We start from the raw sequence: 16,340 nt of genomic DNA, 5'->3' as shown, positions 1-16,340 counted from the left end.
GTCATTAAATTTTCAGCTTTGCAAATAATGAGAAGTATTCAGAAATTACTCATATAATTGAGGACTTGCTTTCAGCAGAAAGGATTTGGTGTACTCCGTAAGGCATTTAACTGAAGTTTTTAACTTATACAGATTTAATTATAAAACATAGCCAGCTTGTGAAAACATTTACTTATGGAAAATAAATTGGTAGCACAGTGGCAGACTGTGCAAGTAAACATCTTTCTGCTTATTAAGTCAGTTAGTGTCATGCAGGAAAACACTTCCCCTGACATTTCAGGATTTTCCACTTTATTTGCTAAGATTTCTGTTTTGGAACTCTTTGTGTAGCACTGTGTTTTACTGTTCTCATAGACAAGCCTCATAGTAAAAGTATTTTCAGATAAACATACCACATTATTATCTGCAGTAAAAATCTGATGCGCTTGTTAAGCGAGTGGTTTTTTTCAGTTATGCATTGGATTCAGGTTTTTAAGGGTATGTCTCCACTGCAGTTAGACACCAGTGACTGGCCTGTGTCAGCTGACCCTGGGACCCACGCAGGGACCTAGAGCCCGGGCTCCAGCCTGAGCTTGAATGTCTACACCAACACCCCATAGCCCGAGCCCTGCAAACTCAAGGCAGCTGGCACGGGCCAGCTACAGGTTTTTAATTGTAGTGTAGACATACTCTAGGTAATTTTAGGTGTGCTATAAATTTATATCCGTTTTGTAGCTCATTTTTGATAGTCAAAGGTTGATGCTGCTAAACTGAAAAGAGGGAGCAAGGACTCAGGCTTTTAGTTGGAGAACAAAAAGGCCCAAACTAAAGACATTGGAGAAAAGTTGAGGAACCCATTGTAGAATGGCTGTTTGTGACAGTAACTAGCTTTGTACTGGTGAAACAGGTCCTGTTAGTTAATGCTTACTCGGTGTTGAAGGGTGGGCACTCAGAAGAAAATGGAAATTTATTCAATGGGTAAAATCAACACAACACTGTGATGGGTTCCCTGGGGTTCAGCCTGGAATTTGGGTACCGCTGTGCCCTCTGTCTTACCAGCTTGAGCTCCCTCTCTCACTGTGATAATGTGACAAGCTGCAAACCCCTTCAGGTCCTGCACTCTCACAAATATTCACAGGCAGGGACATACCCAGCTCTGTTACATGAATGCTTTTGCCAGCCACTCATCAACCAACAATAGAGAAACTCCAGCCAACTCCCCCCGGCCTAGGACCCCAGAGCTGTACCATCTTGCCCTAGTCAGAAGCCTGACGAGCATAAGTTATTTGCCCAGTCCAGCCCTCCCTTACTGTGGAGAGGACAATGCACCCCCCTCTCCCCCCCATTCCTTAGCAGATTTCCCTTTACACTTCAAACAAAACTCCTTTCCAGTCTGGGATCAACTCCCTAGTTTAAGTCTTTGTTCCTGAGGTGTTTCCAGGTGTTGAGCTGTGGGGGGAGTGAGGCTATGGATGATGTCACTCCCCCCTTTTACAGTTTCTGGCATGTGGAGGGAACTTCACTGTCCCAAACAAAGCCCCCAGCACAGTTAGCGGAAAAGTACAGGCCTGTGTGCCTGAGGATTTGAAGGAACACGTGTTGCCCCAGAATATAAAATGGTAGTACTCTTGCCCTGTCTTGACAAATAGAAAACTAACTACACACAACCCCAAAATCCCAATAACTGAAATAAGACTTGAATAAAATGAAAAATCCCTAGATACTATAGTACTCTTAAAAAAAATAAAAAATAAAAAAATGTATATATAATATGCAACTGGTTCCTGTTTGTGTGTTCACATTCATGTTAAATTTCTCTATTTTTATTGGTATGGAAGCCATCTGATCTGTTTAATGTATATCATGTTATGCCTCTGCTTCTAAATGTTTTTTCCCTTGCACTTCAAACAATAGCATAATAAACAGTCTCTCATTTATATGGAGATGAAGACAATAGTGCCTCCATTTTGGCTTCTGCTGAACACTGATATCACTATGTTGTATGAAAAATTTTACTTAAATTTTGTTAAAATCAAGAAAGATGAGAATCGCTGCTTTTTGTGTGTGGTGTTTTTATTTCCACCCCTTTATACTAGTCTGAATACTGTCAAGAAAGTTGAAGTGATGGGTATAGTGCAGTCTAAACTCTTAACAAGTTTAGACTCTTAACAAGTCTAAACGCTTGTCTGAACAAACACTTAATGCATGACAAGCTAGGTTGTAAATCTACCTCACACTAACTTGCAAGGCACTAAGAGCTTGACTATATTAAAAATGCTAAAGCGGCTGTAGCCCTTCAGTGTAGACACTACCTACAGTGGCAGGAGGGGTTAACCTGTCAATGTAGGTAATCCATTTCCCTGAGAGGCGGTAGCTAGGTTGACGGAAGATTTCTGACTAACTACACTGCTTATGGCTGTGGATTTTTCACATCCCTGAGCGACGTAGTTATGCCGACCGAATTTTTAGTGTAGACCACACCTTAGGTTCCTCGTGGACCCTGCTGTTGTACACTAAAAGTTTTGTAGTATGTTTTCACCTACCCATATTTGAAACGGGAGTAGGTCAGTGTATGCTAAGGAACTTTTAGTGCGCAACAGCAGGATGCACATGGACAATTAGTGTGTGGCAAGCTGTTGCACTGTAAATTCACACCCCAGTTTGCTGTTTAAACAAGCCCTAACTCTGTATAGAGACAGAAGTAGCTTCTTGTGATTGATTCCTTACGTGCACTCCCACTTCCCACACACATACAGTCTCTCTCCAGAAATTTATTTTACATCTTTGCGTTTGTAACGGTTGTGCAGGGCTAGTTTCACTTCTGTCCTGTCTCTGGGTCTCTCTGAATGTACCGACATGGGTGACAAGCCTCAAGTTTTCACCTCTCTCAAGTGTAAAATCATACAATTCTCCTACTCTTAGGTAAGGACCTGGGTTACAGACCCTTGTCTGCCAACTGCGATTACTTAAGCAGGCCCAGCTTAGGTTCAGAACCTGCAGTTCTGTCCTTTGGGAACTGTGACCTATGGTATATACAGAGTGACAGTATGGCCTTTTCAAAACAAGATATTGTTTATTCTTAACAGTGAGAACACTGCATACATCAAAGAGAACAAGGACTTTTGAAAGAATCAATCTGTATGCAGGCATATCTACCTAGAAACCCCCTGATGTTAGCCAGGTAGGCTCAGCTTCTAAGTTGAGACTGCTTCTGAAGAGGCTCTCTATGTCAGCCTGTGTTCCCCTGTATATTGCCTCACTATTGCCCCTCCCCTCCTCTCCTCTCAGTGACTTTTTAACTGTTTAGTGTTTTTTTAATCTTAGGTTCCCAGCCTTGGCAAGACAAGTCTTGTAATTTTGCTGGAGCCAAGACAGGTAGGCTCTTCCAACTTAATAGCCAGTCATTGTTCTCTTAAAGACCTTGAAGTGTTTTCCCAGATAGAAGTCTTCTCTCTAGTCATTATTTTATATCCTGTTTATTTTTCCTAACAGCGCCTTTTGAATAAATTCCTGACAGAAAATGTCCCTTCTGGCTATAGGACATTCATATGGCATACGTAGCATTCCTAAATTAATGCAGAGCAACCCCATGTCCTTCACAACATTGAAACAAAGATTTCAGTGATGTAAAAGCTAAACGGGCAGCAGTCCTCTGCCCAAATTTTAACTCTTTCTACAAAGGAGAAAAATCCATATACATTTTAAAAACCATGTGAACATACAACTTTGCAGAGCTTTGTGGAGATATGCTTGTGGAGCACCCTGTCTCTTATTTATCTCTCTTACTTTTGTCCCTGGGTACAGTGTGAATTGATTTATCCCAGTGTGTACAAGTATCTCAGCAAACAACTTGAACCTATTGTTAGAGATATAGAGTTTTAATTTCTTTAAAGAATGCATCATTTTTTCTAAGTGGAAATTGTCTGTATATAAGATGAGGACGATCCTTTAGTTAGAGGCAGATTATTCTGGTCACTCACAGGGAATGATTTGATTAATAAATATCTTCACAGTCTTATATCCAACAACAATTACTGACTACTCACCCCAGAATATGTGTCTTTATCTATCTGTTTTGCCTTGGTTTATTAACACCTTCATGTTTAGCTCTTTGTTTCAAGAGACACTCTTCTGTAATTTTATAGGGACAAATCTTGTGCCATTTTCCCCTGTTCCATCACTAGGTCTAATATTGAAAGCACATTTTTTCCTTGACCCTCTTCACCTGGTTGCTAAAATTTATGTCTAACATATTGATCTTTTGGTTGACACCGTCACCCTTTAGTGTTGATGTACAAGCTAGTGCCAATGGGTTAAATACTGCTATAAATGTTGTATACAGATGCCATTATATATGTCCTAAATCTAATAATTGGCAAGTTTTTTTTAACTATACTTGGGTGTAAAGAATATACATTTCCTCTTTGCAGATAGCAAACGATTCCAGCTTTGTCAGGAATTTGGTGTATATATTTCATTGCATTTTAAGCATCAGAGTCAGACCACAGTTACAAGTGTGTGTATTCATACTTGACTAGTGAAAAAGCTAATTGATTTATGTGCTGCTTCCTGTGCTCCCTCTTCAGGAAGCTATTTATGGGGATCCAGACAGTCTTGGTTCTCCTTCAGTTTCTCTTTCCTAGTACAACTAACAGAGGTGCTAGGAGGAGTGTCCTTGCCTCTTCCTCTGCAAACCACACATGGCAACAGATGTGATATGCAGCCTTTTCACTGGAATTCTAGAGCTTGAGATGAAGCAATGGGATTTGGATCGATGTGATCCTCTTTAACATATTTCCCTCCACAAGTGAATACTATGGAATAAGACTAAATGATGCATTATTTTAAGTAAATTTCATGTGTTTCTATATAGGGCCGTATTTTCAAAGCTAGCGTCTTGGTATGCACATATATGCACTTTTTGGCCACAAACACCTATGTGCTCACTTTTTTCACTTCTCTCATCTTATGCATAATGGATAAGACTGTAGAGCACATTTATGAGAAGAATGATAGAATTTACACAAACAAAACTCATTTGGATAATACCCTATTTCTGTATTCTATCATATGCACACAAATGTCAGTGTTCAAAAAGCACATATACACACACACACACTCTCTACATTTTGAAAATTTGGCCTATAAATATTTTTTTAAACTGTCCGCTTTCTAAGCTGGTGATGACCAGTGACTCTTTTACCCTCACAGGTAAATGGACACTACCTAAAGTCATGATCTATTTTACATAGCGTTTTCCCTTCCAAAGGCTCTTCAGATGTATTACAAACTGACACAAAAGCTTTAAACTTAGGTGCATTCCAGCTGCCGCTAAAATATATCCATGTCTGTGGTGAAATTGCAACTGTTTAGCAAGAATACTAATAACAGATGAGGAGAGGAAATTAAAAATTTATTTTTCTATTAAACATCTGATGGAGAAATTTAGGTAGCTAGGATGCAGTTACTTGAGTTAGAGGTTAACATGGGCACCAGAGCTTCATACTGGTCATTGCAAAAAGCACACTGGAATATTTCATGACCACTTGCAATCAGGACCCTGTGTTTACATCTGATCTCAAAGACAACTGCAACATACAGTATTGCCTGACTCCATACAGGGGTATTAGTTCTTTACTACCTCAGAGAGGAGTGTACTATCTATTTAATAACCAGCATCACTTTATACAGCATTCTTTGGAGGTCTCCCAGCCAAGGCAATCCCTGAACGCTACAGAGAAAAGTTGGGTTTTACAGTTCAGTCTATAGAAGCCAACAGATAAGAACTTGGTTTGCTTTTTGACTGGTAAAATAGTAACTTCTTAGGAAGTATTATAGCACACACCTTTCTAAAAGATGCACTTTGTGTGATATTCTCCTCTTAGACCCACACAACAGAGCTTCACTTTCCTAATTTATTCTCCCTTAAGTGCATAGAACTGCAAGGACAGAACACCTGATTTCAGAATGGGAAGAAATTTAATTATTTTAGTTGAAATAGCTTATACTAGTGACAGAAATGCTGGTTGCTAGATAACTTAGGGTATGTCTACACTACGAAATTAGGTCGATTTAATAGAAGTTGATTTTCTAGAAATCAATTTGATACAGTCGATTGTGTGTCCCCCCACTAAGTTGGTGATGTGCATCCACAGTACGAGGCTAGCGTCGACTTTCGGAGTGTTGCACTGTGGTCGCTACCCCACAATTCCCGCAGTCTCCACCGCCCATTGCAATTTTGCGTTGAGCTCCCAATGCCTGATGGGGCAAAAACATTGTCGCGGGTGGTTCTGGGTACATGTCGTCAGGCCCCCCCCCCCCATGAAAGCAACGGCCAAAAATAATTTCTCGCCTTTTTTCCTGGGTTACCCAGGCAGATGACATACCATGCCAAGCATGGGGCCCACTCAGCTCACTGTCACTCTGTCTCCTGGGTGCTGCTGGCAGACGCGGTACTGCAGTGCTACACAGCAGCACCTCCTTGCCTTGCCTTGCGGACGGCAGATGGTACAATACGACTGCTAACTATCATCATCGTCCCGTGGGTGCTCCTGGCTGACCTCGGTTAGGTCAGTCGGGGGCGCCTGGACAAAAATAGGAATGACTCCAGGTCATTCTCTTCTTTAAGTTTCGTCTAATGGAGATTCAGTCCTGTCGGGAATATCTTGCCAGCTGGAGGCTTCTGCCTCAGACTGCTCTTCCAGTCGGCAGCACCGCACGGTTGCGCCTACCCCTTGCTCATGAAGCTGGACAGTAGTAAGGAGCAGTTCAGCTGTAAGCTGAACAAGTGCATAATGGTGGTAGAATGTGCCTTTGGATGTTTAAAAGCTCGCTGGCGCAGTTTACTGATTTGGTTAGACCTCAGCGAAACTGAGGCAGTTAGAAGAGCGCAACAAGGTGCGCTGTGCATCAGAGAAGCTTTGAAAACCAGTTTCATGACTGTTTCTCCTGTTTGTTTCTCCTTGACAAAAACCCGCCCTCTTGGTTCACTCTACTTCCCTGTAAGCCAACTGCCCTCCCCTCTCCCCTTTGATCTCCACTTGCAGAGGCAATAAAGTCGTTGTTGTTTCAAATTCATGTATTATTTATTAATTCATCACATAAATGGGGCGGATAACTGCTAAGGTAGCCCGGGAAGAGTGAAGGAGGAGGGAAGAACAGGGGTGGGGTAGTTGTAGGGGCACGCCCTAGAATGGCATGCAGCTCATCATAGAAGTGGCATGTCAGGGGCTCTGACCTGGAGCGGCCATTTGCCTCTCTGATTCTTTGGTAGGCTTGCCTGAGCTCCTTAAGTTTCACGCGGCACTGCTGCGGGTCCCTGTTATAACCTCTGTCCTTTGTACCCTTGGAGATTTTTTTCAAATATTTTGGCATTTCATCTTTTGGAATGGAGTTCGGATAGCACAGATTCATCACCCCATACAGCGATCAGATCCAGTACCTCCCATTCGGTCCATACTGGAGCTCTTTTGTGATTCTGGGACTCTGTGCTCACCTGTGCTGATGAGCTCTGAATGGGCACCTGTGCTGATCAGCTCGCCATGCTGGCCAAACAGGAAATGAAGTTCAAAAGTTCATGGGGCTTTTCCTGTCTACCTGGCCAGTGCATCAGAGTTGAGAGCGCTGTCCAGAGCGGTCACAATGGAGCACTCTGGGATAGCTCACGGAGGCCAATACCATCGAATTGTGTCCATGCTACCCCAAATTTGACTCAGCAAGGTCAATTTCAGCGCTAATCCTCTCGTTGGGGAGGAGTACCAAAATTAATTTTAAGAGCCCTTAAAGTCGACAAAAATGGCTTTGTTGTGTGGACGGGTGCAGGGTTAAATCGATCTAATGCTGCTAAATTTGACCTAAACTCGTAGTGTAAGTGGATTTTTCCTTTCCCACCTGAAAACGTGCCCCTTAATCAATCAAATCCAGATTGTAATTGCTCATTGTTGTGTGTTCCACTTATATACATAGATTGTCTACTTAATAACAAATTCAAGATTATCACTGAGGATTTAATTTATTTTAGACTGCAATGCAGTGGATTCTGGATGGCTGCCCAAAACAGCATTAATGGGCTCTTTACACTGAATAATGGGTAACCATTTGCCTACTATGGCATATATATATAAATTAAGTAATGAATGGTCAACACTTACAGTGAGTATTGCTTTTAATATAGCAAATGGGGCTATAGTATAAAATCTGCAAGAGCTTAATATTGCAGAACTTCTTTATTACTTTAAAACAGTGCACTGCAGGCCTTCTCAGTCTTGGGTTTTTACTCACACATCATAATGCTATATTGGAAGTAAAGTGCTGGATCTGATCCATCTGTTTTTCCCTTTGCCCCATGAGAGCCTACCATACTCAAAAATGTACCGTTTCTCTGCCTACTTCCCATCTCCCTTTTCCCTATCATTGTAAGGCACCCAGCATATGCCTGAAGTAGTTCTCCAAATGACTGGTAGGGGGCATGCTTGTATAATTTATTATAATAGTCTTTCCTACCTCTCCATATCTAATCAATGAACAATTGAACGCCATAGTCTGTCCTTGAAACTGGGCCCCCAAAAGAGCACTTTGGATGGTTACTGTATCATCACCCATCACTGTAGTATTCAAACATTTAAGTAAGGAAGATAATGCTGATTTGTCCCCTATAAAATTACAGAAGAATGTCTCTGGAAACTAATATATATCTATATATTTGATGTAAGTAGCTTTACAAATTGACTCCTAAAAATACAGAACACTCTAGCCTGTTGTCCAAGAGGGAAATGTAATTATCTGGAGAAAATGTGTTTTGTAGTGACTAAAGACTGTTAGTCCTGTAGCATGTGGCTTTACTTGTGAATAACACACACAGCCAAATTCAGGGCTGCTGTGAGCAGATGCCAATGCCATTGACTTCAGTGAACTCTTACTCTCTTATAGAAGCTATACATTTGACGCATTGTTTCTTTTTTATTTTTTGGTGGTTAACAATAGTAAATTAAAGCAACTGTTTGCTTTATGTATAACTTGGAATATGCTTAATTCATTTTTTCCCTGAACACGAGAGAAAAAGTATTAAGAGAGTCTGAGGGAAGAATTTTTAATGTTATGGGTAAGTGTGTGGCTGGTTTAACACCAAAAAGCTACCTGCAGTAATAGTGAAATAGACTACTTGCATATTATGCCACCTCTGAAATCTTTACTTCAGTTTTCATGTTTTTATGACTATAATGCTTTCATTCCTGTATTTTAGCTACAGACAAAGTATTTTAGTTTTGAACATCTTTATAATACACCATTGTGGAAACCATGTTTTCCAATGTGGAATTTTGTCCATAGTATGTTAAGCGATACTTCTCCTCATCCTTAGAATAGTGTTGTATTTTATTAATGACTAAATAAATCATTTGTATAGGAATAGAAATATTGGTCCATCAAGATTCTCACTTTTTAGTACTCCTATTTTTACCCAGGATGGCGTCTAACTTGTTTCTTGGATAACACTTTTGCTTTTGTCTCAGAAATCTTGCCTCATGGACTCTTCATCAGTGTGGAAAAATTGCTTCTTGATTCTTGTTCTGAATTTATTTTTCTTTAAGTGGCACATAGGATTCTCTGCCCTGTTGTTTATAGCTGCAGATAGTAAACCGTATGTATGGTGGGCCAGGCTTTCAAACATGACTTCTAATTTTGTCTGTGCAGGTCTGTGTGTATGATCTGAGCATCCAGACAGCATTTGTACACAAATTGGGGTACAAGGCTTGGAGCACCTTTTAAAAAAAAAATTTGACCTCATATATTTTGTGTGTGTGTGTTTTGTCTAATGGATTAAATGTTCTAAAAGCCAAGATTCCTTTATTTATTTGAAGGTGGAAAAAATTGTGCTTGCCAGGTTTGTGAGCACAAAAATGTGGGAGCAAATCTTGTGGCTTCTGTACACCTATCAAAGGGGAGAAGCCCAGCAGATAACCAGTTGTAAAATCTCTGGGTATTACAGAAGGAGCTGGTAGACAATCTAACTACAGGAGTTGCTAACGCTTGGCATTGTAAATGATTCTTGCAGCCTTTTTTAGAGAATACATAACAACTCAGTTCTATGCAGCAGGTGTAAGACCAGGGCCAGCAAATTGTCTTTTCTTTCTCTAATGAAATTCTGTTCGGGTTTTTGGTGAGAGATTTTGAAAACTGTGGTTTCTGTGCTGAGTTGCACTGTCAGCGAAATTTCGGTAGCATTCCGAAATAATAACTGAACATGAACACTGTAATGTAAATATTTGTTTGTAACACAGGGACAGTGATACTGATCTTTGTAAAGTGCTCTAAGAGCATTATAAAATAGCTACTGTACGCATGTGATTCATCCACTAGTCACCTCCTGCTGGTTGGGCATGGCATAGTGGCTCTCCTTGACCTTTGGTGTGCCCTGCTCTGGCCCTGCAGTGGTCTGCCTCTTCCTAAGACTTAACCCTCCATCCAGGTCACTTTTAGTCTTGTCCCTTCCAGGGAAACCCCCAGTCCAACATGCCACTGGCCTGACAGCATCATGCTGGAAGTTCAGCCCAATTTAAGGCTTTTGGGCCTGCTAGCCCTTGGCTCTGGTGTCTTCATATCGCCACCCTCTGTGGGCTGGTAGGGGAAGCCAGGCCCAGCCTCTCCTCTGGGTTCCAGCCCAGAGACCCTGTATGAAAAAGATGAGATTTGTTCATTCAGAGCCTCTCCCATATGCCTGGGCTGCTTCTAACATGGTCTACAACTAGGCCTTCCTCACAGTCTCTTCTCTCAGTGACTCTTTTTCAGGACCCAACACAGAGGGGATCCAGACTAGTTGAGGAACTAAAAGGTTTGCACCAAGTCTGCCTGCCACAAGGAGGCTCTGACCTATAGGAGTCTCTAGTTAGGCTCCAGCCTTAGCTGATCCTTCCTGCCAGACAGCTTCAAGATAGTTTCTAATTAAGCTCTGGCCACAGCTGCCTTCCTTCATAGGACTAGCTCAAGAAGTCTACTCTCTCTCCAAGTCAGCCACCTGTGAGCTGTCCTTTTCTTCTTTTGCCTCCCCTACCAGCCATGACAGGTGTAGCAGGGCAAGGCTGATTGTATCTATTAGCTTTTAGTCCCTTTAGGCCCATCACACTTGGTATTATTATTATTAAACAAACAATGTAAGGCTGGGCCTACACCACTGTTGTTGCAGCAGCAGACAGTGCGCTAGGAATCCCAAGATCAGGCAGCCTCTTCAGGAGTGAGTGAGAGCTGGGGTTGGCTTTCCCTTGATACCCTCAGCATACAGCACATGGCCCATCCCCCTTCCTCTAGAGGCATTAGAGGGATGAGACACATTTTGCAAGTGGTTTTCACGGCTATTTGGTAGACAGCTGAGGAATGTTGGGACTAAGGAATACAGGATTCTGGTCCTAGTCTTGGAATGGCATGTGCTCTAGTATTTACAGATCCCTCTGCCACCAGTTTTCCGCCCGCTAGTCTGTCGTCTTCTGTCTCATATGCATACAATCCCAATGTCCATCTTATGCTGTTACAGGCTAGTTTTCAAAAAATGCAGCGTAAAGATTCTTGCCAGTGAAACCCATCTAAATAGGGCAACTTACTGCTGAAGAAGAACCTAGCAGTCTGGACAATGAAGCCTGCTTCTATAAAATACCTCATTTGCTCTTTCACTTCCATCATTTCCATTCTATCAGGCTTAAATTAGAAAATGATTCTATTGAAATGGAAATTGATTGTAGGAATATAGATTTAGCAAGCTTGGCTTGCCTGAAAGCGGCTGAAAGTTGTTTTGTTTGACAGACCTTTGCATGTTTGTTTGGGGATGGGGGAAGCCGTTTGGTTTTGCAGTCTTTGATTCCAAGCCAGCATATGTAATGGAGTTTATTTGTTCAGAGCTGGGCATCAGGTGTAATAGGATTATGCATTGTGTTTATATGACCCTGGCTTTTATATCCCTCTAGCACTGCTCAGTCATTCATTTTTCTCATATAAATTAAAAGTGGAGATGGTAGATTAGATGTGCCAGGACTCATCTGTGTTATGTGAAATGTAGTGTTTCTGTCTTTTGAACTTACTGGATCATGACAGAAATATAGATGAGCAAGAGGCAGATATTAAACTCTTATGAAAGCTTGCTTCTCTAGCAGATTGATGCCATTTTTGCTTCAATAGTAGATTACTACATCAAAGTCCCTTTTTACAATTTTTGATACTGTATTTGTGTTATAATTAAAAGGTCACCCCAGCATACTCTCTCTCTGTGGTAGATCAGAGCCCCAAGTGGCAAGCTTTGAGCACAGTACAAGGCACATTTCTTCAGGCAGCCTTTTAATAAATGCTCTTACTGGAGGCTTTTAATTGGATCTTTTATGTGGCAATGAGATGATTTCCCTTATAGGCAAGTCATGTAGTCTCCATGCAGCAAAATGGTGGGTTTTGACCATCCTTTGCAGATGGTGGCAATTACATTGAAAATGGTATAGGGGGCCAGGTGCTACAGCCATGTGTGCTGTGCCCAAACGTGTGTGTAAATAAAAATAGATTGTGAAATTTTGGGACACAATTTCAAGCCTTCTAACTGAATTAATTAAAAAGGGTTCCTCCTCCCCTCCTCCCCAATGACCTGTGCTGTTTAGAAAGAGTGTTTCACACATCTTTTTGTCCTAGTTAGGAGAGTGCTGGCTCATATCCAGACTTTCAGATCTATTTTTTACACACACAAACCCATTTTTTCCCCCAGTCGACTAAAATCAAGGGCAATTGGTTTCATAGACTAAGCCAACCCAGACAGTTAAATAGAATTTTGTATTGATGTTGTGCATAATACGGTGGTGGTAAGCTGAGCCTGAGGCCCAGGACAAGGACCTTGTAGCAGTGTTAAACTGTTGGTTTCCAGCGTGCCAAAAAAAGATTACAGAACAGCTGTAGTAGCAGGGGCTTCCATGAGCACAGTTTGATATTTTCTACTCCTGAGGGAATTCTGCACCAAAAATTTAATTTTTTCGCACACAATATTTTAAAATTCTGCAAAATTCTGCACATTTTATTTGTCAATAAATAAATGTGGAGGCTCCTGCATGGCAGTGGGGAGCACAGGCCACTGCTGCATGGAGACAGGAAATCACCCTGCTGTCTCCTCTTTTGCCCCCGGGACAAGGACTCGGTGGTGAGGCTGCACCCGACCCTGACACAGCAGAAGGAAAGGGCTGGGCCTGCCTCAGAAACACCTGGAGTCCTGCCCCTCAGGTGCACCAGGTATGGGCAGGCAGGCTAAGCCTGGCAAGGATCCAAGTATGGCGGGATCCATCTGTGGGGTGAGAGGGTTCTGGGTGGGGCAATCTGAATGTGAACAGCTCAATGGGGGGTCCAGTGCGAGGAGGATGAGGATGTGAAGAGGCTGGTTGGGTGGTTTCTGGGTGCAGGGGCAATAGGTCTCTGCATGGGTTTCAGGTGAAGGCGGTTGAAGCTCAGAAGGGGGGGTCTGAGTGTGGGGGAATGGGGCTTGGTAAGGGGGTCCAGGTGCTGGGGGGCTCTTCAGGAGGGTCTGGGTCCAGGAAGGGTAGGATTCATCAAGGTGGGGGTTCGAGTGGGGAGGCTCAGTGTGGATGGTCTGTGTACAGGAGTGGAGGTCTGGACATAGGTGGGAGGGGCTCAGCATGGGTCCAGATGCAGGGGGTGTGGGTGTGGAGGGGTTAGGCTCGGCGGATACAGGTGCAGTGGTGAGACTTGGTGGGATGGGGGTTTGGCTGCGGGGGGCTTGGTGAGGAGATTCTCTGTGCAGGGGGATGAGGTTTGGTGGGGGGGGTCTGAGCAGGGGTGTGTGTGGATGCGTGGGGGTTGGGTGGACGAGGGAGAAGGAAATGGGGGGTGAGGGAAAGTGTGGAGCTTCCTGCAGCTGGGGGAGGTTTCTGGCCCCAGCCTTGCAGAGGAAGAGGAAGTCCCGTTCTCCCCAGCTTAGGCGGGACTAGCAAATGAGCCTGGTGTAGGAGCCACTGTCCAGGGTGTCCCCACCATCTCCCTCCCCCACCACAATGATTTACCTTTCAGTCAGCTGCTCCAGGTGCCCAAAACAACATGTCCACGCTGCCGGGGAGGTGTATGTGACTGCTCTTGCAGTTTGACTGACAGAGAAGCAAAGGCATTCTTCTGTGGAGAAGCAAAGAAATCTGTGGGGGACATTTAATTCTGTGCATGCGCAGTGGCACAGAATTCCACCAGGAGTAACTGCCCCCTAGATATTTGAAGCAGCCCCTGTTTACAAAGACAGAGTCTTCTATTTGATCTCAGAGGACAAACTGCTTGCCCCAACACATTTGCAGTTGCTAATGTTTAGCCTAGGTAAACCCTAATGCACTTAAATAAATTAATAAAGCTGCATGCTGTGGCTGCCCTGGGTATGGGTATTCCAGGAATAAAATGAAAAGCTTGATGTTCTCATGGGAAGCTAAACTCTTAGAATGCTTTTTCAATTTTTTCAGTAGCTCCATCGTAATGGAACAGCCACCCTTGCTGCTCCTTCAAGACCCCAGTTTTGTGCCTAACATCATCCTCCTGGTCCAGGAGCACTGAACAAGGCTTCTATAGGAGCACATCCGTGCCACAGCTAAATTGGCCAGAGGGCTTCTGCTGTCCAGGGGCTAAGACTTCTGCTCCTCATGCCATCAGCCCTGAGGAATCAACTCCAAGGATTGCAGAATGCTTCCACTAGGCCCTGTGCCAGCCCCATACTTATTTTTGATTGTGTAGTTGTTAATGAGTGACTGGTTGGCAACACTGCTGATTTTAAGAATAGTTTTCGTGTTAGGGCAGAATAAATGTTCTCTGGGGAGATGAGTGGTTCTGCACACCTTTCTTTTTTTCTCCATTTTGTGGAGGAACACTTCAGTTTGTTTGCTTCATTTCAAAGTACAAATTCACATTACGATTTCCACAGCAGGGAGACTGATTAAGATGATAACCATATTGCAATGTATTGGTAAATGCCACTTTTCATCTTTGTAGGAAGCAAGCGAAACAAACTATTTGAATTTCAGAAAGGGCAATTTCTGTTCTATGTAGAGGTCATAATGTAATAAGAACCCTACCGATGTGCCAGAGTGAGGGCTGTGCCCTTAGGCTAAAAGCCCAGCTCCAATTTCCTATCCTTTCCATTTTCTATTACTTTACTCTGCCTACTTGAAGCTATAATCTTAGGGAAGTGAGTGGGGGCTAAAGGACATTGAATCTCTCTGCTACATGCATTTCTAAAGAGATGTTAAGTGCTTTTTATTAGTTGAATCTGATTTTCACATGAAGTGTGTGTGTGTGTGTGTGTGTGTGTGTGTGTGTGTGTGATTGAAAGAGAGAGAGAGAAAAATATGTGTGTTTTAACAGCACCCATATGTGTCTTAAGTGCTTTCTAATACAGGTAAAAGGTCTTTGCCCCAGGAACCTAGAAACTTATCTTGGACGCAACTCAATAGAAGGGGGAAACCAGATAGTAGGGAGGGGTAGAGGAGCAGCACTTATATTAAGCAGTTACTCTGTGAGGCTACTATACAGCAAGATAGAACAAAACAAAGTATTTTTAAAAGGGTTTTTTTTGGATGAGAGAACTGAAACAAATGAATAAGCAGTAGATTTATTCAGCAAGATTCTTGTAGGCTTTGTAGAAGAAATGGTTCGGGGGAAGGGGTCTTAAAAAGAGAAGATTAGTATCTTTGCAGTCAAGCTCAAGAAAGGCATCCCATGCTTAAGTAGTATCATAAAAATAAGTGCAGACAAGGTTGTAGGAGAAGTGGATAAACATGATATCAAAGATGGCATCATTGGTGTAGCAGAATAGGCCGTGAAATGGATGAATGTAGAATGAAACTGTCAGGCCAGGTCTACACTGCGACTTTAAATCGGTTTAATGTCCGATATACCGATTTAACGCTGTACCCGGTCACACAACGTCGTCATTAATATCGAGTTAAACGGCTCCTTAAATCGATTTCGGAACTCCTCCCAGACGAGAGGAGTAGCGCTAAATTCGATAGTGATAACTCGGATTAGGGTTCGTGTGGACGGAAATCGACATTATTGGCCTCCTAGAGGTATCCCACAGTGCACCACTGACGGCTCTGGTCCGCAATCCGAACTCGGATGCGGAGTGCCGGTAAACAGGAAAAGCCCCGAGACCTTTAGAATGACATTTTCCTGCTTTCACGTGTCCAGCTCTGATGAGCACGGGTGGCGATGCAGTTCAAATGCAAAAGTAGCTCCTGCATTGAACCTTACGGGAGATACTAGATCTGATCGCTGTATGGTGAGACAAATCTGTTTTATCAGAGCTCCGTTAAAGAACAGGAAATGCCAAAGCGTTTGAAAAATAAACTCCAGGATACACA

General features: G+C 42.8%; 1 protein-coding gene across 3 annotated transcripts in view; it reads left to right on the top strand.

Moving 5' to 3' along the window:
- The window catches only part of MCC (MCC regulator of Wnt signaling pathway), a 381,812-nt gene that overhangs the window by 106,941 nt on the left and 258,531 nt on the right, over positions 1 to 16,340 (top strand). For 2 of the 3 annotated variants that reach the window (XM_075067156.1, XM_075067154.1), the window contains exon 4: positions 3,304 to 3,354. The exons of the other annotated variant lie outside the window; for it this stretch is intronic. In XM_075067156.1, the coding sequence (XP_074923257.1) occupies positions 3,304 to 3,354 (51 nt within the window). The remainder of the gene's footprint in view (positions 1 to 3,303; positions 3,355 to 16,340) is intronic. 3 annotated transcript variants of the gene reach the window in all.

The sequence above is a fragment of the Chelonoidis abingdonii genome, chromosome 6 (assembly GCF_003597395.2).
Source record: "Chelonoidis abingdonii isolate Lonesome George chromosome 6, CheloAbing_2.0, whole genome shotgun sequence".
Lineage (NCBI taxonomy): Eukaryota > Metazoa > Chordata > Testudines > Testudinidae > Chelonoidis > Chelonoidis abingdonii.
This window is presented reverse-complemented; position numbering and strand designations above follow the sequence as displayed.